The sequence below is a fragment of the Cydia splendana genome, chromosome 8, assembly GCF_910591565.1.
Source record: "Cydia splendana chromosome 8, ilCydSple1.2, whole genome shotgun sequence".
Classification (NCBI taxonomy): Eukaryota; Metazoa; Arthropoda; class Insecta; order Lepidoptera; family Tortricidae; genus Cydia; species Cydia splendana.
Genome location: NC_085967.1, coordinates 20,647,187 through 20,673,476, shown reverse-complemented (window position 1 = coordinate 20,673,476; position 26,290 = coordinate 20,647,187). Strand labels below are relative to the sequence as shown.

General features: G+C 36.4%; 3 protein-coding genes and 1 long non-coding RNA gene across 4 annotated transcripts in view; 2 read left to right on the top strand and 2 right to left on the bottom strand.

The window, feature by feature from the left end:
• The window catches only part of LOC134793028 (protein hobbit), a 48,252-nt gene extending 38,168 nt beyond the window's left edge, over nt 1–10,084 (bottom strand). The window contains exons 1-5 of the mRNA XM_063764556.1: nt 9,872–10,084; nt 9,668–9,794; nt 8,940–9,227; nt 7,906–8,055; nt 1,605–1,700 (exon numbers count right to left, since the gene is read on the bottom strand). Coding sequence (XP_063620626.1) covers nt 1,605–1,700; nt 7,906–8,055; nt 8,940–9,227; nt 9,668–9,794; nt 9,872–9,930 — 720 coding nt within the window. The 5' untranslated portion in view covers nt 9,931–10,084. The remainder of the gene's footprint in view (nt 1–1,604; nt 1,701–7,905; nt 8,056–8,939; nt 9,228–9,667; nt 9,795–9,871) is intronic.
• The window catches only part of LOC134793034 (uncharacterized), a 459,561-nt gene that overhangs the window by 296,350 nt on the left and 136,921 nt on the right, over nt 1–26,290 (top strand). The gene's annotated exons all lie outside the window — the stretch shown is intronic.
• LOC134793278 (large ribosomal subunit protein mL50) lies at nt 11,582–14,974 on the bottom strand. Its single transcript, XM_063764844.1, has 5 exons — nt 14,810–14,974; nt 14,640–14,725; nt 14,186–14,382; nt 12,698–12,817; nt 11,582–11,755 (listed from the first exon to the last, which is right to left on the bottom strand). The coding sequence occupies exons 1-5, from the start codon at nt 14,852–14,854 to the stop codon at nt 11,640–11,642; spliced, it is 564 nt and encodes a 187-aa protein (XP_063620914.1). The 5' UTR covers nt 14,855–14,974; the 3' UTR covers nt 11,582–11,639.
• The window catches only part of LOC134793067 (mediator of RNA polymerase II transcription subunit 13), a 113,386-nt gene continuing 102,199 nt past the window's right edge, over nt 15,104–26,290 (top strand). Inside the window, exon 1 of the mRNA XM_063764592.1 lies at nt 15,104–15,490. Within this exon, the coding sequence (XP_063620662.1) occupies nt 15,422–15,490 (69 nt within the window). The 5' untranslated portion in view covers nt 15,104–15,421. The remainder of the gene's footprint in view (nt 15,491–26,290) is intronic.

Sequence of the window (26,290 nt, the reverse complement as noted above, 5' to 3'; positions counted from 1 at the left end):
GTGTCCTAGACTCCCTAGCAAAAAAAATCGATATTTCAAAAACCATATTTTATATTAAAGGAAAAAATTGAAAAATTACGCTTCCGGCAGGACTTGAACCCGCAATCCGTGCGTTAGCTCTGCCAATTGAGCTACGGAAGCCTACCAGAATCTTGCGAATCTTTCCATTCCTTCCCTTATGTATACACGCCTGTGGGGTGGCGTATAGCGACATCTACCGAAAGACTATTACATCTTTAATATAAAATTTGGAATATCGCTCGCAGACGTATCTGCATGTTTAAAAAAATTATTCATAAACCATGTAGATTTTTTACTTTTTTGTTAATACATGCATTATTATATTAGATCCATAAGTATTTCATTAACACATTAAAATTAACAACTTGTTCAGATAAAAGTTACATTCTGTACGGTAACGCAGCAGAAAATAGCCAAAAATGGTGTGCCCCTGATTTTTGTATGGGAAAAACTTTTAATGTGTTAATTAAATATTTATGCATCTAATAAATAACGCCCGTGTAAACAAAAAAGTAAAAACATCAACATGGTTTTGGAAAAATAGATTTTTCTTTACTAGATAGTCTATAGGGACACGAAACCAAGTGTTCTAAAAGTTAATTCACCCACACTACATTTACCGGCATGCTTAATTTTCCTACAGCTCACGAAGAATAGGAAACCAAGTAACCATCAGTTTGCCTAAGATTTTTTTCGATACGCCGTAGTTAGCAAAAAACAAGGCAGCTTGTTTTGAAGTACAAACAACAGCACTCTTAACTGTCCATCGGTGGACCTTTTGCCAGTTGTAATAAGATTTACGAAAAGGTTTACGAACTGTCACTTAACAGTGTGGGCGGCGGTACTTGCAAAGACCGTCTAATTCCATTTTCTTTTCTAACTAGTCTAAACCCGCGACTTCGTCTGAGTAGCAGTCGTTAAACTGCCCCGATCACTTCGCCCTTATTGCACCTCCTTAGTGTATGGTTACCGAGATAAAAAAATATCCTATGTCTTTTCTGCAGGTTATGAACTATCTGTGTGGACTGTGTGGTATTTATTGTCAAGGAGAAACAAACATTTTAACATTATAGATGCAATTATAATCGCAATCTCCATTGGAAATCGCAAAGGGTCAAAACGGGACCCTATTACTAAGACTCCTCTGTCCGTCTGTCTGTCTGTCACAAGGCTGTATCTCATGAAAGTCATGAACCGTGATGTTGCCGCTATATCAAATACTGAAAACAAAACAAAATAAATATTTCAGTGGGGCTCCCACATAACAAAAGTGATTTTTTTGCTGTTTTTGCGTAATGGTACGGAACCCTTCGTGCGCGAGTCCGACTCGCACTTGGCTGGTTTTTTTATGCTTGTTCAGATTCTGCGCTATTGAAAGGGGTGGCGTTAAAATTTCAGCGATTACTCAGACCGAAAAGGAGATGGCGGGACGACTTGGACGCATTTTATCCGGATTGGCGGGAAAGCACAAACGATAGGGTTGAGTGGAGTAAAGGAGGGGAGGCCTTTGCCCAGCAGTGGGACACTAAACTAGGCTAACAAAAAAAAAACTAAAGTCTAGGCTAGTGTTAAATAATTCTTACCTCAACATTAAGCGGCCCATCAGCTTTCACAGTTCCTTCTACGAGCACGCTGAGCCCCGCCTCAGCGAGCACGTTTCGCTCCTTCAGCACGCGAGCCTTTAAAATATAATGATTATTCATAAAACTTTACGAACCTGAATTAGTTAAATTATGTTTTATCCCTTTCTTCCTATTTGTAAATACATAAGTCAAAAAACTTTTTAACAAAAAAAATAACCGCCGAAAAAAAACTAAAAGGAAATAAAAAAACCGGCACTAACACGAAACGAGTCGACCAAACAATAGCACACTGAAAAGAAAAAAATAATTATTTTGTCTTCAATAACGCAAGTGAATACCTATGAACTATGTATATACATACTTCTGAAATCAATCACACAAATCTGCATATTTATATATTTACAATCTGTTATTTTTGGAGTCGGTGCAGGTGCTTCACTAAGGTGCTCAAGTTTGTTTGAGGCTGGCACCGACTCCAAAAATAACAGATTGTAAATATATAAATACGCAGATTTGTGTGATTGATTTCAGAAGTATGTATATACATAGTTCATAGGTATTCACTTGCGTTATTGAAGACAAAATAATTATTTTTTTCTTTTCAGTGTGCTATTGTTTGGTCGACTCGTTTCGTGTTAGTGCCGGTTTTTTTATTTCCTTTTAGTTTTTTTTCGGCGGTTATTTTTTTTTGTTAAAAAGTTTTTATTTTATATTTTTTTCCCTTTAGTTTTTTTTCGGCGGTTATTTTTTTTGTTAAAAAGTTTTTATTTTATAATTTTCTGTGGCTATAATTTATACAAATTATTACATTCTTAATTTTTGATTACTTTTAAAATAGCTACCTACCTTGCTTTAGCTATTAACTGTTATATTAATAATCCTACTTTAACTATTATGTTCTGTAATATAAATAAATTACCCCTATTTTCCCACCCTTAGGGTAGGATTTTTTTCCAAATTTTTATTATTATTACGACTACTCTGTAAAAGGTTATGCGTGGTCATACGTTACAATCGGTGAGTGAAAAAATCAATCATCCCCTATTTTCCTACCCTTAACGTTGGATTTTTTTTTCCAAATTTATATGGGACCAACTTCGGGGTATACCCTTTCCAATAAAAAAATAATTATCAAAATCGAACACCTCTGTAAAAAGTTATGCGTGGTCATACATAAAAAAAAAAAAAAAAAAAAATATACGCGTCGACTTGAGAACCTCCTCCGTTTTTTTTTTCGTCGGTTGAAAATGACAAATAAGGACAAACGATTCATAGCTAGGGGCGGATTTAGACGGCGCGCGAACTCGTATGCGATTTTAGTTACATTCCGGACTGTTGGTTACGTCCAGTTCAACCGACCAATCAAAACCCGCAATGGTATAAAACTCGCATGCGAGTTCTCGCATCGTCTAAATCAGCCCTTAATTCAGGCTTGTAATGCATTTATGAATAACGTCATTATTATTTATCATAGTATGGCTAGGGTTGTTTCCTGTTACTATCGTCAGATCAGCTAACCTAACCTAACCTGGCTAAAAACATGATATACATAGATACATATTTTAGGTGGGGATCCGTATATGGGCATATTCGATATCGTGTAGTTAGAATTAGGAAAACGTAGAAGAAAAAGAATGTTGACGCGATAAATTTTTTTTGGCCTTTGTATGGAGGGTTAGCCGACTTGAACGACCTGCTCCTGCTCCATAGAAAAAAATATTTTTTCGCGTCAACAATTTTTTTCTTGAAATAAAATGAAATGAAAATTCTTTATTTGCATAAAATATGGTATAACAAGGTGTTATTGGAAAAATATTCCCGTACAGAAACATATTTTGCTGGTTAAGCATGCAAATATTATCTTAAAGCTATTAGTCTTCATCTATTTGGTAGGTACATTGTTAACTTAAAACTAATATTTCTACTTAATAATAGGTACCTATTACATATCGAACAACTCACTTACAGAGTAAAACACCTGTTTTTTGAGCCAACGATATAGTTGTGCTTTAAATGGGTTTAGAGGCAGGGGTTTGATGTTTTCCGGAAGGGCATTAAATATTTTCATACATAAATAATAACTATTTTTCATAAAAAGGGAACTATTAGGAATAAAATCTAATACAAGTTTATTGGGATATCTCGTGTTTCTATTGTATACATCTTTGGCCTTTTTGAATAGATCTGGATATTTTTTTACAAAAACTGCTGCCTCGAAAATGTACATGCAAGGTAGTGTCAAAATTTCATGTTTTTCGAATAACGGTTTACATGAATCCCGTTGAGCTATCCCACACATTGCCCTTATACATTTTTTTTGTGCTATAAATGCCCTGTTTATGTCACTGCAGTTACCCCATAAAAGAAGGCCATACCTTAAATTTGACGCAATACATCCGTGATACGCCATCAGGATTGTACTCCAAGCTGAAATGCTACGCAATCTTCTCAAAACATATGCGAATTTGATAAGTTTTTCACACACTGTATCCACTTGGTTTTTCCAATTACAGTTTTTATCAACAGTAATACCTAAAAATTTTGCTGTATCTACTTCATTAATTTGTGATTCATTATAAGTGACGTTGAACTTTTTACCTTTATTTTGTGCGTTATGAAATTGGATGTATTGAGTTTTATTAAGGTTAACCGATAAATTATTGAATTTAAGCCATTCTATTACTGTTTTAATTGTATTATTAATATCAGTATTGTACTGTTCTTCATCTTTACATGTAATTAAAATTGATATATCATCAGCAAAAAGTGTACATTGGTGTTTAGTGATATCTGGCAGGTCATTAATATAAATTAAGAAAAGTAGTGGTCCTAGTACACTACCTTGTGGGACTCCTAGGCTGTTTTCCATGTATGAGGATCTATAACGGATTATAGTTGAGTCTTTAGAGCTTCCTATTTCAACACATTGTCGTCTGTTTGCTAAGTACGATTTAAGCCATTCTAATGTAGGTCCTCTTATCCCAAGATTGTGAAGTTTTTGAATTAATAGCTCATGAGACACAAAATCGAATGCCATAGACATGTCAAAGAACACTACAACTGTTGGCTTCTTTTTATCAATACTTCGAACAACATCGTTTATTAGATTGAACGTAGCAAGTGTGGTGCTTTTATTTTTTTGGAATCCATTCTGTTCTTTTTTAAGTATTTGATATTTTTCTAGAAAAGACATGATACGTGTATGAATAGCCCGTTCAAATATTTTGGAAATAATCGGTATCAGCGTTATTGGTCGATAATTAGTCATTGCGGATTTGTCACCTTTTTTGAACAGTGGTGTGATTATGGATAACTTTAGAGTATCTGGGAAGCAGCCCACTTCAAAGGACAAATTGACTAGATGGGTAATAACAGGCACTAATTCCTCAACACAAGCTTTTAAAATTTTGGTAGATATTCCGTCATAGCCTGTAGAATTTGTGTTTTTGAGTGACTGTATTATGCTTTTTATTTCATTTTGGTTCACAGGGGTTAGGAAAATAGTATTGTTTATATATTTCGAATTAGTGTTTCTTATGGTAGAACTTGTGTTATTACCTGTTCGTTGAATAAAGTAATTATTAAATTCATGTGCTATTTGAGTAGGATTGTCAATACTAATACCGTCTTTATTTATTTCAGTGATATGATTATTTTTAAGGTGTTGATTTGGGTCGTCTTTAATAATCTTCCAACATGCTTTGCTTTTACTCGTAGACTTCTGTATAGAATTGTGATTGTGTAATTTTTGCGAGGCATTTATACAATTAGCTAGTATTTTAGAGTATGACTTGTATTTGAGTCTACTTTCTGGAGTTTTGTCTTTATAATATTGAAATCGTAGGGTGCGTTTGAATTTACAACTTAGTTTAAGACCTCTTGATATCCATTTCTGTGTTTTATGATTGGTTGAGACTTTACACCTGATAAAAGGAAAACAGAGGTCGTAAAACAAGCGTATAATGTCGTGAAATGAATTAAAAGCCTCATTCAAGTTTGATGAAGTTTGATGAATTAAGCGTTTCAGAAAAAGTTAACGATTTTAGACACTCGCGGTATTTACGTACGTTACAAGCGCTGTAGTCTCTTTTAGTTATGTATGTTACATTTGGTTGTAGAACTTTTTTCTCGATTGGAATATTTAGGATTTGAGCTGTTTCGTGGTCCGATAGCCCTAACGAAAGAAGTTCACCTTCTGCGTTTTCGATGTTGCTGATAACATGATCTATACATGAATTTGACCGAGTAGGCTTAGAAATGTGACTCTTAAGATTATACAATTTTATAAGATCGTCGAGTTGAGTGGATATTTTATTTTTTATAATTGTGTTTATGTTAAAGTCCCCGGTCAACACTATATTTTTATCTTTTTTTCTGGTTAAGTGGGTTAAAATTTCGTCCAGTTCTTCAAAGAATATATTAACATCTGAGTTTGGGGTACGGTACAGGGCAATTATGATTAGTTTACTGTGGGTTATCTCGATTGCACAACATTCAAAACTATTTTCACGTGCATGATTATTGATAAACGATAATTCTCTAAATTCTAGTCCTATTTTGGTCAGAATACAAACACCCCTCCTGTTTTTTTTCCTTGAAAAATTAGAGGCTAATTTATAACCTTTTAACCTAATATTAGATTCACATCCTTTTTTTACAAATGTTTCCGAAAAACAAATTACATCGGGGTCTTTCCCCTCATCTCGCATCTCAGACAAGGTTATTTCTAGTATTTCGCGTTTCTGTAATATACTGGCAATGTTTTGATGAAGTAATACAAAATTTGCACGCTGATCTTTAGGAACGAAAAAAACCATTGTTATTTAGCCCTTGCGTGTTTTGATTCGAATTTTGTTTAGTGACGCGTGCGTCTATTAGGTTTTCAGTAACTAACACCTTTTTTCCCTTAATATGTTCTCTCGAGCTGTGATGATTAGACACGATATAATCTATATCTGCAATAAGTGTATTCAGATTTGCTATTATTGTTGTTATTCCGCGTTTATTTACTTTTCCTGAGACCACCGAAAACATTTCTTGTGAATATTCCAAATTCTTATTGCTATCTAATATGTAAGCATACTGGTATACAAGATTGTCCCGATACAATAGATTATTGAATGCCTCAATGCGGTTGTTAAATATATTTGAAAATCTGTTTATTTTAAATATAGGGAGGCATACAATAATATTTGTATGCTGTACGGTTTCTAATTTGTTTCTCAATTTTTCAATTATACATGTGTAGTTCTGTGTAGTTTCAAAATCCGATTCGCCTATGAATAATATGCAGTAGTCATTCCGTGTGAAGTCTGTTAATTTATTTTCTAGTCTGTTAAGTAATGCGTTGATGTTTCCTCCGTTTATGATATAATGGCAGGCTTGTTCTGCATAAAAGTTTGTCGTTATTAAACTTCGCGTATGCTTCTCGCTATTTCCACTAATGACGCAGATTTTCCTAGTCGTTGCAGTTGTGTAAGTTGTATTATTTTCTAGGGCTGTATCCGTCGGTTCTGGTATCTGTAGTTGCTGTGTGAGGTTGTCTAAACGACACATCAACTCATTATTTGCTTTTCTTGCTTGTTGAAGTTGGCTCTCCAATTGTGTTATGTCTTGCTGTAAGTCTAGCATTCTTTTATTATAATTAAGATCAGCATTTGAGACCTTACTTGGTGAAGAAGGCATTGATCGCGCTACTGGATGAAATGATGAATGTCTTTTTTTATTTGTTCTTATTGCATCATTGCTACTTTCGATACCTGATTTCTGGAATATATTTTTCAAGCTCTTGATTTCTGTCGAAAGCCGCTCGTTCTTTTGCAGCAGTTCGTGTTTTTCTAATTTAAAGATATCTAGTTCAATTTGCATGGTTTTTACTTGCAACTTAAGTTGAGCCATAGCCATAGTATTTTGCATCTCGATGTACTCAGTGGAGTAGTTCACAGTGCCATTTAAACAATCTACATTGTTTGTTAGATTTGAGCAGGAGTTTGACGGCTTGTTAGGCGAAAAAAATGTGTCATCTGATGTATCGATTTTGGATAGTACATGAGAATCCAGCAGGATGTATCGATTTTGGATAGTACATGAGAATCCAGCTTTTACAGGATGTAAGTAACCTGTATGCGCCGACCCATTAAACCAAACCTCTAAACGCCCTTAACCATGTATGTCTTCAACTCTAGTAATAAGAGGCACCCTTTCAAAGATTAGTTCGACAAAGAGAGATACTTACTGATAGTGTAGGGTTAGAAATAGCCTTCATTGATTGTAAAGTTATAGTGTATATTTTGTTAACTACCTTGGCCTCAAGCAGATTCGCGCAGAACACCAGAGCGCGCGCCGGTCCGCCCGCGGCCCCATCCGCGTGAAGTTGGCACGCTGAGCCTTCCAACGTGAAGGAGGGACCGTGGATGGTCACCGTCGCGTTGGTTATGTGGACTCCCATGAACTACAAATAGAAATAGGTAAGAAATTATACTCTGTATCTTTTGGTACTTAAATAAAAGTACCTAAACAAAAAATTTGTACATTTTCGGGTAGTTATAACATTGATTGATTAACCAACCAAATACAAAACCACCTGGGTCTGTCACTGAACGACCCGACTTTAACCTACATTATTTGATCATGTAATGTTTTCATCTACCCTCAACTGGCCTAAGAAGCCATTTGAGGGTAGATTTTGTTTACTCTTTTTTAAATACAGACTTATTTATAAAATAAATAAGATAAAAAAAAAAGATACAGACTTATAGATATAGAGATAGAGGACTATCTTTCTTTAGCATAACAATTTTGAAGTATGGTGTTGTAAATGTTGTCATATTCACTACTGCTATTTATGGATGTTGTGTACAACAGCTATAAATATCCATGTCTACCTCTGTACCTACCATCTAATACTCTAATAATATGTACTCTGTAATACCTCTGTGTAATAAATTATTTTATTTTATAATAAATATTTGGTAAATCTACTAACTACCTATAAATCTTAAGAAACTATAACCCATTCTGAGCTCTGCTAGGTCCAAAGGTCCCTATCACACTAGCAGCATTACCCTGCTGTATGGCAATGGAGACCTTTCGGACAGTTCCTCTTGGTTTTTCCACAGACATAGGTTGGCATCTGGATGCATTACATTCATTAACATCAAAGACTTCTTAAGATTTCTTATGTAAAGCCCTATTCAAATAGGGAAGCATATAGCATTCATTGCAAAAATGCAGATTTGGTAAGTTTGAGTCATTCATTACATTTCTAAAAAGGATTACCCGTTAAACATTATGATTATATAGCAACTTATTACAAGAAAAACTTGATGCACTTACCTGAGCAAACATAATCAAACTAGGCGGTAGCTTCTTATCCCTAAAATCCAGCAGCTTTCTCTCCGTCACCCTCAATCCTCTATCCAGCTCCTCAAAACTCATCTCCTCCACCTCCCCCCTACTATTTGTTGAGTTCTGTTTCGACAGTAACGGCTTCAGAATAGTCTCGACTGTACTTCGTTTCTCTTCTACGATGTTGGTTACGTTGAAGCCTTTGATGAGTACGGACACAAGCTTGTTAGTTTCCGAATTGAAGAAACTGCTGCTGAAGGAGATTTCGTCAATTTGCTGTGGAATAAGAATGTGGTTAATCTAGTATCTACAGTGTCCAGTGTGTGTGAATAAATATCTTAATTTCTCTCTTTGGTCCAGTGGTTAACTAATATAGAATTGAATAATAAAAATATATAAATGTAAACTCTTTGTAAAACATTTATACACCAATGAAGTTCTATTATAGCAATTCACACAGTAAAGAACTTACAATAGGCAGTGCTTTAAAATAAAACATTGAGAACATTTTTGGCATTGATATTTAAAGTGCATATTATGTATATAATATATAAACATGATCTCGATTCAGATCCTAGCTATTATTGTTTCATGTCAATTCTATTAATTTTTTTCTATATTTTTGTAATATTTACATAGGTAGTCTAAGGCAACATATTGTAACACTTACAATTTTATAAGTAGTAAAACATTAAAAGTATTATATTATTACTTACAATAGAATATCCATCTCTAGATAAGTTAACATCTCGCAATATTAACTTTGGCAAACCAATGCGACCGATTTTCAGCTTTATATGGTACTTTCTCTTGAAGAGCCAGGCTAAGAGAGTCGGGAGGAGCCTAAAAATACACAAAACAGAAATAAACACTCAGCAAAACAACAACAATAACATAGAGATGCTATTTTCTAAATTTACCATGAAACACACGAATATATACCGACGATTATAAAACACAATATTAATAAGATATGCATTTTTATTGCTAAAATGCTATTTAATCACTTTAATTAGGAATTACGGACGAATACATGTCCATTTTAGATCACTTTACGGGTCATAACCTCCGTCGTAGAGCGACCAACAGCCGATGACCGACAACCCGACAAGTGTCACTGTCACTGTCAATTTGACATTTGTGACGTCAAAATGATTTCGTTTAGGATTTTGTGCAATAGAGGCTGAAAATTTTAATACAAAAATGTTGTAAGATTTCCATTTTAGCAGGAACTACCTAAATTAAAAACAAAATATTTGCTATTTTAATAAAAAACACTACATTTTACTAGCAATTTCAAAATTTTTCCTTACTGCCATCTTCTAGTGATACGGAACCTATGAATGCGAACGTAATGGTTACTCCATGCAGCTACCAGATGTCGCTACGCAAAGGAAAATGAAAATGTTGAATCTTTGATTCTTGTTTGAACTGGCAATAGGAAGTTAGAACTTGGAAGCGAAGTTTTCGTTACTTTGCAATCTTTCTTGGGAAACGGAAAACTGCAAAATAAAGTAAATTTCGCCTAATTATTTCATGTGAATACATTGTTCTGAACTAAATCAAGTGTGATCATCAAGTGCTTCCTGTATCTTCAACTTGTAATTTTATATTTGAAGTAACCGACAGGTAAGTAAAAAACTTAGTTAATTATTGTCTTGAAAACTGTTGATAACTCAATTTCTATAACATATAAAAACCTGCCAAGTGCGAATTGAACTCGTGCACGAAGGGTTCCGTAGCATTAGTACCATTACGCAATAAACGGCAAAAATCACGTTTGTTGTATGGGAGCCCCACTTAAATATTTATTATATTCTGTTATTAGTATTTGTTGCTATCGCGGCAACAGAAATATGTGCCTAGCTATCACAGTTCATGAGATAAAGCCTGGTGACAGACAGACGGACAGCGGAGTCTTACTAATAGGGTCCCGTTTTTACGCTTTGGGTACGAAACCCTAAAAACAACGTAACCTAACCCAAACGCAATAATCGTCAAATTCGTTCACTTTGTAATTGTTCCATTTCATGAATTTCATCTTCATCTCTCATCTCATTATGAAATGAAAACTTACATGATTATGAGTGATCATGACAGTAAATCATTATTTGTGAAGAATTGATGAGCGAAGGAAGTTTTGTGAATTCCAAATATAATACATTTTTGGACAGTTTGTGCTATACTTATATATTTTTTTCTGTACTTAAACTATATAATATTAACTTACTATGAAGTACGAAGGTGAAGGTAGAGTGTCGAGTCGGATCCAGATGTAGCGGCTTCCAGTCCTCATTAGGTATAGTTATGTGAAGATCACAGCTTTGGAACAACCCAATCCCTCTCAAGCTTCAGAAGAGACGTGACAGAGCATTAGGACATACAACATACTATATATAAGTAAGTTAGATTAGATTTTTTAATAAGTACCTCAGCTATTGTTGTGTTACTTTTGTTTAACCAACCAATCTTTCCAATTACTATAGTGACGACAGAAATGAGGGTTTTATTATATGCTCTGTCCCATTTTTGTGTAATCAGAGCAGAAAATTATTTCTTTCCAAATAAAGCTTTACAACTGCCATGAAAAAGTTGACAAGTATGTGTAGCTAAATAAAACATTTTCTTCCTATCAACATTTTTATTAAACATCTAATACATATATCTAATTATTACATAATATTTGCCTTAAGGCCATGATCTCTTAGCGGAGTATCCCTCATACTTCTTCCTTGTCTTTAGGCCGGAGACAATGGTGGAGCTCTTGGGGAACACTGACTGGCCATTAAAGAGAGGATCTTTGTCTGAAAATGAAAATGATGGACATAATGTAGGTGTATTTTTTCTTTACTATATTATATTAGTTATATTGCAGAATTGCAGGCACTAATTAACCTTTTAACCGCCATAGAATCTTTCATAGAGCGTGCTCGTGTCGCCGGCGGTACGAAGATACACGAAGTTTTGTCTTATTTATCAGACCGCGGCAAAATGAGCCCGATTTTGTTTGTCTTATATATCAGTCTATGGCGGTTAAAAGGTTAAAGACCATTTTGATCCAGTCAAGTCTTTTTTTTTTAATTTATGGATGTGTGATAATGATATTAATAATAATACAGTTTTGATCAATTGTTTGTGAGGAAAAGCATGTTATAGATTAGCACATAGCAAAATTAGTAAAATTACCCATTTGAGACTGAACATTGCAGTGAATTCGACAGAAAGCAAGATAAACTTAAGGGTTGTCTGTCAACCTTAATTTACTACAATTATGTTGGTGGTGTGCTGACATGCCCAAAACGAAGAAACCAAACCAAACAAGGAAAGTACGGTACGCGAGCCACCTAAAGGCGCACCAGAGAGTGGAACTTAAAAATGCCTATTCCAGAGCACACAGGTGCAATCATAATAAAATGGAATATGAAAATGTTTTCAAGAAAGCATGATTGCAGAAAGCAAACACTGGATCTATATGTATATTAAGTTGCTCTCTGTATTTCCAGCTGTTTTAGGCTGAAATGGGGTGGCAAATTGTTGTAGGGTCAGGGTACCAAACCATAAAATCGTCAGCCGAAGGCCAAATGGAGTTAAGGTGTTGCCTTGACAACATTCATTATTGGCTAAAGTTGCAAATCCGTATGCTATGTCCTTTAAATGGAGTTATGAGGTGTGCAAATGGAGTTATGTATTAGCCAACAAAATATGCCACTGGTGTGATGTGACTGATGATAAAATAATAGTTTTACCAGGATGGAATCTGACATAGTCTTCTTGCACATGCAGATTCTTGGGCAAGTCCATTTTCTTTAAAGAATCAAATGGTGTTTTAGTATCCACTGGAGTCTTGTAGAACTCTAACAGGTCCTCTGAAAAATAAAGTGGGAGTTAATACAAAAAGCAATTGCTAAGGGATATTATACTTAATGGAGCTTGTTACATAACTTACATATGTGGTTTATCAATGTCATACATAGATATACTAAACTGCCTTTCCACTGAGGCTGAGATGAGAGGATTATACCAATAGCGTTGGTTGTAAACCAGCAGATCGGAGATTGTGGAGAAGAGATGTGGATAAAACCAATGCTATTGGTTGATTCTGTTATCTGCCTTACTGGAAAGGCAGCCTTATTCTAGGCTTGAATTGCCTAAAATCTTCTCTTAGTGGACCTCTATGTTAGTTGAAGAATATGTGTTTCTAATTTCAAGTACTTCTAGTAGTTTTTTTTTGCTTTTGCATTGTCTGTCAGTATCGAAATAATAGAAATGTTTCTTATTTACATATTCTCCAGATATTTACTGAACTTTTTACTGACGTTTTACTGGGCATTTTCTGCAAATCGACACTTATTATGCCAATTTTGCGTGAAAACGAGGTAGCACTACCACAGATTAATAAATAGTTACTACGTAACAGATACTTCATTCCCAAACAAAAGCGAAAATACCTACGCTATAATAGCCTACAAAACCTTAATAATAATACATGCTGCTCAGGACAAGAAGAAATGTACCATAAGTACGCGCACAAAGAATCGAGACTGTGTTGCCCGCCATGCTAGTCACGTGCTAACGCGTCATCGTAAGAATGCGCTAGGGTTGTAGGCATCTACCTATGATGATTATTGTAATAAAACGAATGTTGCGGATCAACTATAATTTTTTTTAATCAATCAAATATGTTTTAGTTTTATATAATGATTTATATTTTTTTCCCTTCTCGGAATTCTCTGTTATTAAATTTTATAGTTGTAAATATCCTAAATTGCGTAAATAATTTTAATAAATACTCAGGAGCAAAGCAACGGAAAATCAACGGTTTTTAAAGTTGTAATACGGTGCTACCAGGCCGATTAATTATTACGTCGTCAAAATTATTTAAAAATACTTTTTCTAACCCTTCAATATAATTCTTAAACGTTTCAGGTGGGACCTTTAGCCCCCCATAAAAAGATGAATCTTTATTATAGGCTTTTTCCTTTGTTTTTTTGACTTTTACACCCATTTACTGCACAATAATTAGGTGGTTTCGGCATTTCGAAGCGTAAGCGCGGGAAACGTGCGGTGCGAGCGTTCAGGCGGGCGTTCGGCGGCCCTCTGTCGGTTGTATCGTCGACGATACGCCGAGCGGTAGGCATATAGCGCGTGGCCTTGAGCGTGTGACGGAGGCCTGGCACTACTCTAAGTACTACCTAGGAGACTAACTGCCTCCTTTAATGTGCAGATTGACTTACCAACAGTCTCAATACTATGTAGCAAAGAATTGGGTACACTGTGCCCTGTCTCCTGGAAGCAGGCATTCAGGACAGTAAACTTGACTTTCATGGACATGAATTCTGCATCCATGCTCAGGCCATTCTCTGTGCAGATCTCTAAGACGGTCTGCTCAATGCCGCTTGGTGGATCCCAGGGTTTGTTGGGACGGAGAAATCTGGAAATTTAGACAGAAATCATGTTTACCATAATATAAAAAATGGAAAAACATTTTTGGACATCCATTTCGTAAGGACGTGGAACTGTGACAATTTGAACTATGCATTGCCATTTCAATCTAACATTTATGTAAATCTATGTTTTGGCGGGATCTTGCTCAGCACAGGGAGGATTGGAAAGGGAGAGGGGAGGCCTTTGCCCAGCAGTGGGACACACACATAGGCTAACAAAAAAAAATGTTTTGCTCATGCTCACCCTCTGGCCGCTAGTGATTCTGCAGCTGACTGCAATTTCTTTGAGACTTTAGGCACTTTTATTTGTTTATGCCTCACCGTCATCACCTGTACACATAGTTTTAGTCAATTTCCAGCCGCCTTATAAATAATAAAGTGTAGTTTTGTCGAAATAAATAAACCAAAATTAACCTGTAAACTCGAACGTGACAAAGGTAATAAAACATTTCGCAGCATTTTGACTAGTAACAACTAATTGTTATTTAAATATTGTGACAAAATGGAATTTTATGTTAATATTACTTAAAGCAATACGGTTTTCTAAATAGATTAACATTCACATTTTTTGCAAAACATTTGACAGTTTCTTTTTTTTTAAACCTAAATTGAGAGCAAAGTTGGAGCGAAGCTAAGGAGTTGTTCGTGACATACAGCCAAGAATTTTAATAACCGAAATTAAGTATGTTTGAAGTTTATTTTGTTTGTATCGTATTTTCATCAATTACTAAAGTATATTTAATTGTATTAATTATACAATCAGCAAAATTATATTCAGGTTTAAAATAAAAATTTACTCTGGAACGCGCGGAATCGTGGAACGGAACGCTTTGTAGTTCCAAATACGGCCGCGGAGGGCAGCACTGTCGGCTTGGGTTGTTGTTTCCTATCCGCCATTTTCCAGTCGCCATTGAAAGGTGAAAACTTCGCTAAATGTCGGTGATGATTTTAAGATTTTGAGTGGTTTCTTTAAGATTGTACTTGTTTTTAGTGTTGTGAAATGAAAATGAAGTGCCCCGGACTACCATGACGCATCAAAATCACCAAACAAACGGTGCAAGTCTTGAGGATTGCCACACAAACTTCTTCTCCTTGGTAAGTCACTTTTACATTGACGAAAGATCTCGTACATACTTTTCTTTCGACATCATAATGATTTCTGTGACAATAGTGTGTATTGCTCAACAGTGCAGCGTATTAGCTGCATGTTTATTTATTTCCAAATATTGAGTCCACGATGCTAAAGTATGCTGATTATCGGTAGTACGTTGCTGGTATACAAAAATCACCCTAGTGCTATACGGGTAGTGAATCGATCTCATGCCTCGAAACTATGGAGTAGAACAATTTATGTAGTGGCGGTTACTGACGCCCAGCCGTTAGTCATCCTGGCATCGCTCTCGCTACAGCCCGGAGTCATGTCGCGTCGCTAACCCACAAAATGTCAACGCAATCGGCGAGCGAGGCCACCAGAAGCCACCGGCCCATAGAGGTCATTTTGAATTCACCTGGCCGGAACGCGGACCGTAATGCGTCCGCGGGACTAGTTTCGCCAGGTCGAAGAAATATCTCTCTTATTACGCTGTGTAAATCGTAGCTGCGCTTATACGGCGTTATAAATAGAGAAAGAACGCGTCGAATTGTTTATGTATGCGCGTAGCCGCACAAAAGAAACAGTCCCATTCATTATCGGATCGTAGTGTGGAGTCGCTTTGCGTAATGCTCATAGCTGGCGCGAATTTTATCAGATTGTATTCGGGTGAGGATTAGCGGGAGGGTGGGCGGGGGGTGGCGGGTGCCGGCGGCGGGGGGCTCGCCGTCCTCGCGGGCAAGGCGCCACTTCCACCTGACGCCGTCGCGTTGCCACATCTCCGCGGCGGCGCGGCCTGCGCCCGCACCCGTCTCCCTCGCTCCGCCTATCTTGCCGCGATACAAATTACCGATTTCTTGCCCTGCCTGCTTATTGTCTAATTATTTATGCGTCGTTTGCGGACGACATCGTTTGCACTGTGGAATTTTCTCATCCTCGACGTGAGGGGCTACTAGGTTGTCAACGCCCGGGTTCATTACACTTTTTCTTTTGTATTACATACCTATTGTGATACACTTTGATGTAACGCATACCTATCTTACTAAGCTTGCATTTATTCATGACATTGCGCATAATTTGAGTAACTTGCTACATTTAATGACTCGTAAAATCTTCAACCGATCTACTTCCTACGATCCCTCGGTTCTCAAGGATTCTAGGTACTTATGCGCACACGCATCTTACGTAACTGTTAATAAACTGTTTATTGGCGTTTAATATTTACCTAATCGTTGACTTATGATTGAATTGGCTATTTATGTTTCAATTAACTATTAGTAACCCGTTAATAGTAATTTAATATGAAATGAGCACTCACTGTCTAAGTATTATATCATAATTTTATAACAATGTCAAAAGTAATCGCACTGGATATATTAAATGTACCTACTCAAAAACTGTGTAACAGCAGTAATATTTTGATTAAACATTTGCATCTATAAAAGTTCAAAGGTGAAAAATTGCAATCGACCTCCATTTAAAAAAATCGTTTCAAAAATGGAAGACCGGTTTCCCCCCTACTGGTGCATTCCCGCCAACGGTTATCGGGCTGGTTTTACGGCCGTCGGCGAGATGAGAATGAGATGCGCGGGCGTCTTCTGATCGTGCTCATTCAACCGCTTATGAATGGCGGCTATCATAGGCCCTTAGCGGCCTCCGCCTATGCGTGCGTAGGTAAAGTACTGTGGAAAAGTACCTTCCATTCCTCTGTAGATTGGTAGAGTACACAGTTGTTTGTGTATATGAACTTTACAGGCTTACTATCGTTACTTAGCTCAAAATAACGAGTTTCACACTAACGTTGGATTTCCCATCTACTCATAAAACCATTTATGAATGACAGTTGCGTGAGTAGCTCTGTTGGAAAAGTACCATACTACGATTCGCTTTAGTACTTCCCTATTGTGTACTACTCAATATACTCATTGCTAAACACGTTTTACCTTATGTACTAAGGCCGCACTGGCGAGCAGACTTCCTTTCGAGAACAACATATTTCACCTTCGTTTTGAACATATTTATCACATGTGATACACTTTTTTACCATTTCCACACGGAAGGTGGATTTTCATTGCGATCAAACCTATCTTACTGTTTCTTACCTATCAATGTTTAACGTTAAGTCCCAAAGCTGAACACCATGATGAACGGGCAATTTTAAACCAAGTTAAACTTGACTAATCATAAAATATAAATCGCTACTCATGCACGGTTAGTGCTCGAAAATGGAGACCTAGGCTCTCCGAAACACGTCGCGTGAGTTACTAAAAATAGTGAAACCGTAGAATTAGCTTCAAAATATAAATGCCTGGATAATATGCAGATACGTTGTACATGCGTTTTAATATATTTAATGGATATCCTGCTGTGTTAGACGATGATGAACATTTTAATTAACTAAGTTTAACCTTAAACACTAGTTGAACCATCATACTGTCGAACATAAGTTATTCACGGTATGCGAGACGACCCCTCGTCTGCACCATTCAGAGCACGACTCTAATAATGCGCTGAATGCTCGTAACCCTCGCTGTTATACGAATACCCGCATTGCGTGATAACATCTGAGCATCAAACTTCTACATGGTGTACAAAACTAGGAAATCAACGACAAAAATTGTTTGCACACAAACGGCCTCGGACCCCAAACGCAGAAAATGTTCCATCGGGGTAAATAAACCATAGCATTTGTCATGTCCATGTGTGACGTAAGTTTTCGGTATGATTCTCTTTTGGCACAATATTTTTAAATGCCAAATCTTTCAACTGATCCTGTTCCAAAGCAGTTTTAAGTGCAGCACTTAAATGCAACATTTCACCCGACAAGGATTGTGACTTATGTTATGTTACAAATAGAAAACCGTCATTTTTTTACTTTCTACCAGGAAACGGATCACTAGATTGTCTCTGACTGATCAAATCTGGTACAAACGAGTCTAGCTCTAAATGGCGTTAAATTACATTAACATTATGCGACTGTTGGCTTCCGAGCAGTAGGGTAATGGCCACTCATTAGCGTGGCCATAATATTCACTTGAAATCGTGGCCTATTTATTAAAGAGTCCATGGACCAAAATGGAACCCACGAAGACCTTAAGAGCGTTGTCTGAGAGTATATTTTCGCATGCTTTTTAGTTTGAGGCATGAATGCTACATTGTTGTCGCAATGGAAAGTAACAACACCAGACTACAATAGCAGCTGTTAAATAAACAACGAAAGATAAAAGAGCTTAAAAAATGCTACTGTAACATTATTATCACTGCCAAAGCTGGAATCATTCTAATATCAACATACACGACTGGGAAAGCGTCAGTAGAGCTCTATCTATATCCACTGACTGACCTATTATGTGACAGTTAATCACCTAATTCTTCAGGCGGTCTAGCCAAGGTGATAATCGCTATCGCTACGACAACGAAACGCTTTGGGTCTCTTTTTCACTCTTCCATATTAGTGCGACAATGACAGTTGCGTTTCGATTGCTGCGGAGCGTAAGCGATTGCCATGTTCGCTAATACGCGGTCAGGTCTCACAGGAAAGACAGGAGAGATTAGCTTCCGCTTTCCTACCTCACACGGGACACTGGTCCTGAACATAATGGTTGTGCAGAAAGACTCGACCGTAATAATTAGAGAAGTACACTCTTGAAAACAATCAAGTTTTTAATGCAAACTTCAGAGTATACTTAATATTAGTCGGACGATAATAGATATTACGATGAACGATGATAGAATGCACGAATCAAATGGTGCTAATGACTTTAACTATTAAATGTACGCGACTGTGATAAATAGATAAGTATATCAAATTAACCACTTTCATTCCAACCGACGCATTCAATTGGTGACGGTTTGGTTTTAATTCAAATCAACTTTTTAATTTCATTTTGTTTATTAAGTACGGACCTTTTGAAAACATAATGACGTATAATGTGTCTGATGTAATCCAACCTAAGATAAAATGTCTTCATGATAGTAGTTTCGCGTTGTCGAACTTGACTGCATGTTTGTAAAATTGTTGTGAAATTAGTCAAATTGTCAGCAAGCTTGTCGCCTAGCGGAAAAATAATAACAAACTATAAATAAAATAACAATTTATGACGACTGTCACTACAGTATCTAAAAGTTGTTAGACGATAGAGATATAGCGTATTTACGACTATTTAGCTCTATAAATGTGCTGATAATGTTATCGCTGTCACCCGCAAGGCCCAACGATACAGCTATATCTTGAATAGTAATCGCTACTTAGACGCTATTTATTTTCGCTCTAACAGATTATACGGTTAGTTAATGGTACTACTTTGTTTCTACGTAAGTAAAGGTAATTTCGATCACTGTTTTAAGCGAAATTAATGAATTTAATCCATTAAATGTCAATAAAGTAGAAAAAGTTAATTCCAACATAAATACGATAAATTGAGGTTTGCAGCGCGTTTATTAATAAGGGGGTAAATCTATTGGATTTGAAGAGTTTATGGCCTTTAAATCATTGTTACGTTTTCACTTTTCAGTCAAAAGGTCGATAAGGGTGATTTTTAATTGCATTCCTTATATCATTATTCTATTGGTCTCCGTAATAATAGTACATTATTGTCGAGGCTCGGAAGTAGCTACTTGCAGGCTGAGGATTCGTGTTAAACGGACGACCTTGGGAGTCCGTTTAATTGAATCCGAAGCCAGCAAGTAGCCTTCCAGCCGAGTCATATATAGTGCTTTTCTCAAAAATGGTGCAAGAAATATAAATATCATAGAAATATTTTACAAAAGCAACGTTCTTACGTATATATTTTCACAGAAAAAAGTAGAAACAATTGAAAAAATTAGCTTTGCCGCCTTTTTATTTTTTTTATAAAAAAATAGAAGTGTATTTTTCTGCCGAAAATACGCCAACCTTATTGAGACAGCTAAATAGTCGCGGTACTAATCATCTGTTTGGCTGTTTAATGGGCCTCTGCCTTCATTTGATATGGCCATTTCAACTTTTAAAAAGTTTGGAACTCGACAAATAATGGAATTTATATGCAACATTGCAGTCCCAAAATCGAGACTGCAATGTTTTTAACTTTTTAATTTTTGACTGACCATAAACTATGCGCTTCGCGACCTATTTTTTAAACGGCAAAGTCGACTTTGCCGTCCATTTTTGAGAAAAAAGCCGGAACTGCACCGATATTTCTGCGTGAGACTTCTATTTGTGTGAAACATACCTCCGCCCCATACGTAACGCGTCGTCATTTGTCAGATACCAATTAAAAGATGTCGCGATTGGTTCTCACACATTATCGCCGTTTGATAGCACTGCGGTGGCGTTATCGCCTCGCCACTCGTCAGCATGGAAACGGCCGCGCGGCGCGGTGAGAACACAAAACAAATAACAATTACTCAGAAATGCGTCTCTTTACCGAATTTTTTTTAAGTGTTTTTATTTAGTATTTTTGATGCGATGTTATTATTATCACCTCTTACTAACGTTACATTGAATTGAAATTTAGCGCATAGGTTTATGTGGTAGCAGTGGAGTGGAACACTCTGATAGCTAAAAAAATTAAATTTAAAAAAGTGGAAAAATTACTGTCTAGACAGACGTTTCTGTTTGTTAAAAATTAAATTAAAAAAAGGTATGGGGATTAATATCATTCATAACGCTGTTCTCATAATGGATGCCAAAACATTATACTACAAATCGAAAGCAATACACAATGGTGATATTTGAGTGTTGCAAAGGTCACAATCGAGCGTAACCCTTAGCTTTTTATAGCAACAAAGAAAGGTCAAATGTTACCAGAAACCACAGTACTGTTCTACGGCGATCGATATGTACTTTATTTTACACTAACTGTTTTACGAGTACTGTCTGTATGAGTGTGACCTGACTGTATGACTAATAACGATTCACAGAAAACTTCCATTCCTGTTATTAATTTAGAGAGGGCCATACCTATACCAAAGAGAATAGATAGTATAGAGGGGTCCTGTCATAGTAAATTTTGTAGTCACAGTAAGTATACTGCCATCTATCGACACACGACTAAAACTCAAAATGAAAACGTATAAAATTATCAAAAAAAATGTATATATATGGATAAATGATTTTATTATTTTTATATCATTTTTACCCATGTTCATTCACTGATATCTATGTGTTAAAATTGTTAAATATGAAACGGTGTCGTCACACCATCTAGCCTAGCATAGGCCAAAGGTGTGTGCGCCATCTATCCGAGAATGACTTTTTCTTGTTTTCCGAGGCACGTTTTTTCCTTAGACTTTATTCATCTTATACGAAGTTACATATGTCTTTGCCTATACCTACATTGTTCCCATTTCAATTGTTATTCATATCTTCCACGTAGGGGTCATCCATTAGTTACATCACACATTTAGGGGGGGAGGGGGTCAAGAAAATGTGACATGTTGGGACACGGGGAGGGGGGGAGTCACAAATATTGACACGTCACTTTAACTTATTTAAATTATTTAATTCGCTGTACAGTTAAATAAGTTTTGTGACCAAATGTGACAATGAGGGGGGGAGGGGTCAAAAAACCTAGAAATTCGTGTGACGTAATTAATGGATGACCGCTAAGCCCGTGTATGAGAAGGTAACGATAGTAATTTCATTACAATCATTAAAATTAGCCAGAGATTTGAGATCTTGTTATCTGTATTATTTTATTTGGTTTTACAAGCACGAAAATTCCCACCTATAATAAATCAATACGTAAAGATTTACGTGAAAATGCAAATCCTTTTCTCAGCGATCACGACAGACGCTATCTCAATATTCACCGTTTGCTGCCGGCAAATAACACCGTTTTAAACTTGAACTTTATTCTGAATAATACAAGGCTGCATTTTGAATAACTATTAGTTGGGTTGCGCAATGCATGTGGGAACTGCAGAGGAGCCCTATAATTGAGTCACTTGCTCAGACTGAAGCATTAACAGTTATATGTATGAATGTGTCATGGAGATGATAAATATCTATGTTGAGATTGAGGCTCTTGGGCCTTCAGGATTCTGTGATTTTGGGTGACATTTCTAATTTCGTAGGAATAGTATCGTGTCTCACAGATCATACAGGACTCTAAATTGATTTTAAGAGATGTCCCGTAAGGGCCGTAAGTCATATTATCGTGGCTCTCAATCATATAAGGCTCCCAAATGATTTAGAGAGATACCATTAGTTTCGAACTGGCCTAGATGGTCACATATTTCAGAGCACATTTAAATAAGGACTTAAATTTCTAATAATGGAACTTAAACCAAGTTCACCAACTATAAAGACCGGTGTCTTTAATCGAGAATATTCTTGAGTCCGCTTGTTACGAGCGTCCTTCGGAATTCTAACGATTCCAGATATTTACCTTGAGAATAAGAAAGAAATCTCAAGTGGAAATGTATTTAAGTCCCTTGAAGCAGAAAGCTACTAAGTAGAGTAACCTTTTGCTATACATGTAGAATGGTCATAGCTTAAAGATTGTTAGTAATAGACAACATACATACAATAAACAAGTACAAAGGTGAACTTATCCGTAAAGGTATTATTAATCATAATAATTCTCTCTCGAAATCGTATTCAATTTTAATGTAGTTAGAGCTTAGAGCGAATATTGATAGTAAATATTTGCCCACGAAATATTGATGTGAGTAAATATTGAACTTGATTCAAATCTGCATAACTCGATTCTCGCTAATACCGACGTTTACTGACAAATGATTTAACTTGTAATGGATAACACACTTATGTACTCTACAAGTCTACACTAATCAAACCTACTTCGTTAATGTCGACCTGAATTGATCGTCAGATAAGTGTTTATTAATGTCAGCCTCTCAAATGATTACTATATGATCGATTGAACATAAAATTGTGTGAGATGAAAAAATATTGCAAGATCTATTTAACGGCTTATCAAATAATCAGCCTTTTCTAAGGATAGTAGAGTAAATAAGTCCCCTTAGGGCTGATTTAGACGGCGCGCGAACTCGATTTTAGTTACGTTGCGGACTGTGGATTACGTCCAATTCAACCGACCGATCAAAACCCGCAATGGTATGAAACTCGCATGCCAGTTCTTGCATCGTCTAAATCGGGCTTTCTGTACTTAAAATACAGTCGTGAAAGTTTCAAGGCAAATTTCGGAAAATTCACAGGAAACAATGGAGAAATGCAAAATTTCGATTCCCATTTTCCGAAATATTTCCATGTGAAAATTTCGCAATTTTGTTAACTTTCCAACGGCACATCAGTACTTACAAATGTCAACATATGTCGGGACAAATTTGAACAGAACAGTTGGTGTACAAAACAAACATGAACATAATTCCTTGCCCTACTGCACCGCCGAAACAGCTGCATTTTTCCTCATCTCAGGTCAAGGTTGTGACGCCTTGAGGAAAATGAACCTGCTGGCGACATGTCCAATAAGGTCGACGGCTTTCCTACGTAAATATGCCGTATCAGAAAACTTCCTACTCGCCTGATAGTGTGTCATATACAGGTTTTGTTTATGGACACACGTTTTCTTCGACGTCCTTCGATAACACATGTAGGCTGTTTAATACCATAGCGACTGTATATTTGTTTTGTTGGCCAGTGAACTGTTTCAGCAATGAAAATAAGTAGGTAAATATATGTACCTATTTGATTACCTAACTGAAGTAATAATTCTCACCTTAACAAGAGATTGGAGAAAATGCTCTTACCCAGTTACAGTTACATGATTGGCTAACCCACTAATATGAGATTATTTCAATTCAGCCCTATTTGAATTGGTACATATTGTCCTATCATTTTCTAGCTATGTAATGTAATAATGCGCTCCAATCTTCAATGGATCATTAACTACCATCTAAATTGCTAGTTAATTGAAACTGAAAGTAATGCTTGTTGGAAAAACACCAGCATCCTTTATTTGTTTATATTCCGCAGTTGTCATTTCCCATATTGCAATTAAGGTCTACCGCCATTGGTTCGTCGCTGGCCGCGGCCGCGGTCACCGAATGTAGGTCAAGAATCGAGATAACAGACGAGTTCGCTTCGCGGCACACATTCGATCGGACGCATCAAGGGAACGTACGGTAACCACCAGAATAACAGCAGAAGTGTTTCAATGCCTTTGCCAAGTGTTTCCTTCTTTATGATACGATTAAATGAAAGGTTAAGATGAAAAATAAAAATGGGGAAGGAAAACATCATAAGGAAACCTTCACACAGATGTATAAAAATTTCCCCAATGAAATTCAAAGATAAATATGGAGTCCCGACCCATATTGCGCTAGATTTTACTGTAGACCAAAGCCTAACCTCTGATCATGACCATGTGATGTCTGTAAGCTTGTTATGATAATACTCAGAATAGTTACAGAAACTACTTCCTCAGATTCAGATGTAACGTAAAATAGTTTGACAAGTGGCGCTTTAGATCGTAATCTAAAATCACTAGCACTTTCAATGTTTAATAAACAACCAAATTTACAATACAATTTGTTTACACAACAATAAACCTTAGCATTTCAAGAGCGATCTTAATAAAACGCAAAAATTCTCGACCTACATTCACGTTGTAAACAAGACGTACGATGTTCGATACAGAGCTCAAGTTTTCTGAAAGGAAACTTCCAGGATTGCCATCGCTTTCCTTAATGGCTCAATCGAACCAGTACAAGTACGATCTAGTTCCGATCACAAATACGTGTCTTCAGAGATCAGTTACACTGGACTCAAGGCAATGTATGTAAGTGTGAATAATAGACCAGATTGATCTCGTGGACGCGTCCCGAATGCGAACAGTTTCTTTAACGATCGTTCGGTTCTTCGACAATTCAATCTCAATAATGGCTGTTTAATGCTTTGTAATCTCACCAGACACAATAAGAGTGGCCTTTTTTTTATATAAATAAAATGAAGATAGCTTTGCAAACAAGCTTAAAACGACGTTGTTCGGATACAAATCGCGGTAATATTGTTACGCTCCTCTAAATGTTTTTCAGATAGTTATTAGGACACAGATACAACTAATAAACTTGTTCGTGAGTCAATGAGGCATTTAGTTTTATAGGAATTTTATTACTACATAACATACTAACACCATAGATGTAAGTAAATTGAGGTAGATATGGTACCAGGCGCACGATTGTGAGCCATTAAATATAGGTTCCGGAACCTATATTTAGTTAGTCGTATGGGAGACGCCAACCTGTCAAGTTGTCAAAATCGTTGGATCAAATTTTAGTTTTGTCAACTATGAACGTCACACGTCTACATAAATCAAAGGTCATTGACTAACACCCCCTTCTTGAGAAGTCAAAAACGATTACTGATACTTTAGTTCTTGTATTAGTAGCTGTAACTTTTTGAAGCTTGTGTGGTTGTTCGTAATAAACAAGGGAAAGACCCATTCATAATAAAGCTAGCAACATACTCTTTATAGTTCTTCTAGATCCACATGAATAATATTATTTTTCCGTATGCACTCCAAAAATTGTTATCTGACCCGTTAAACGTATAACAAATTTCTTGACTTTGTATTGTACCAAGTCACGATAAGTCAAGGTTTTGATGCATTGCATTGCATCATCAAAATGTAGTATAAATTTAACTTTATATTACAATTTATATTTTTCATTCATTTAGATTCATTCGTTTTATTTGTAGACAATCTTCTTGGGGGCTATTCATAAATTACGTCATTTCAAATTAGGGGGGGGTCTGGACATCGGATGATGGTAGCATGACGTAGGAGGAAACGGGGTCATTCGAAGCATGATTTTTGGATGATTTTAGGGGGGGGGGGGGG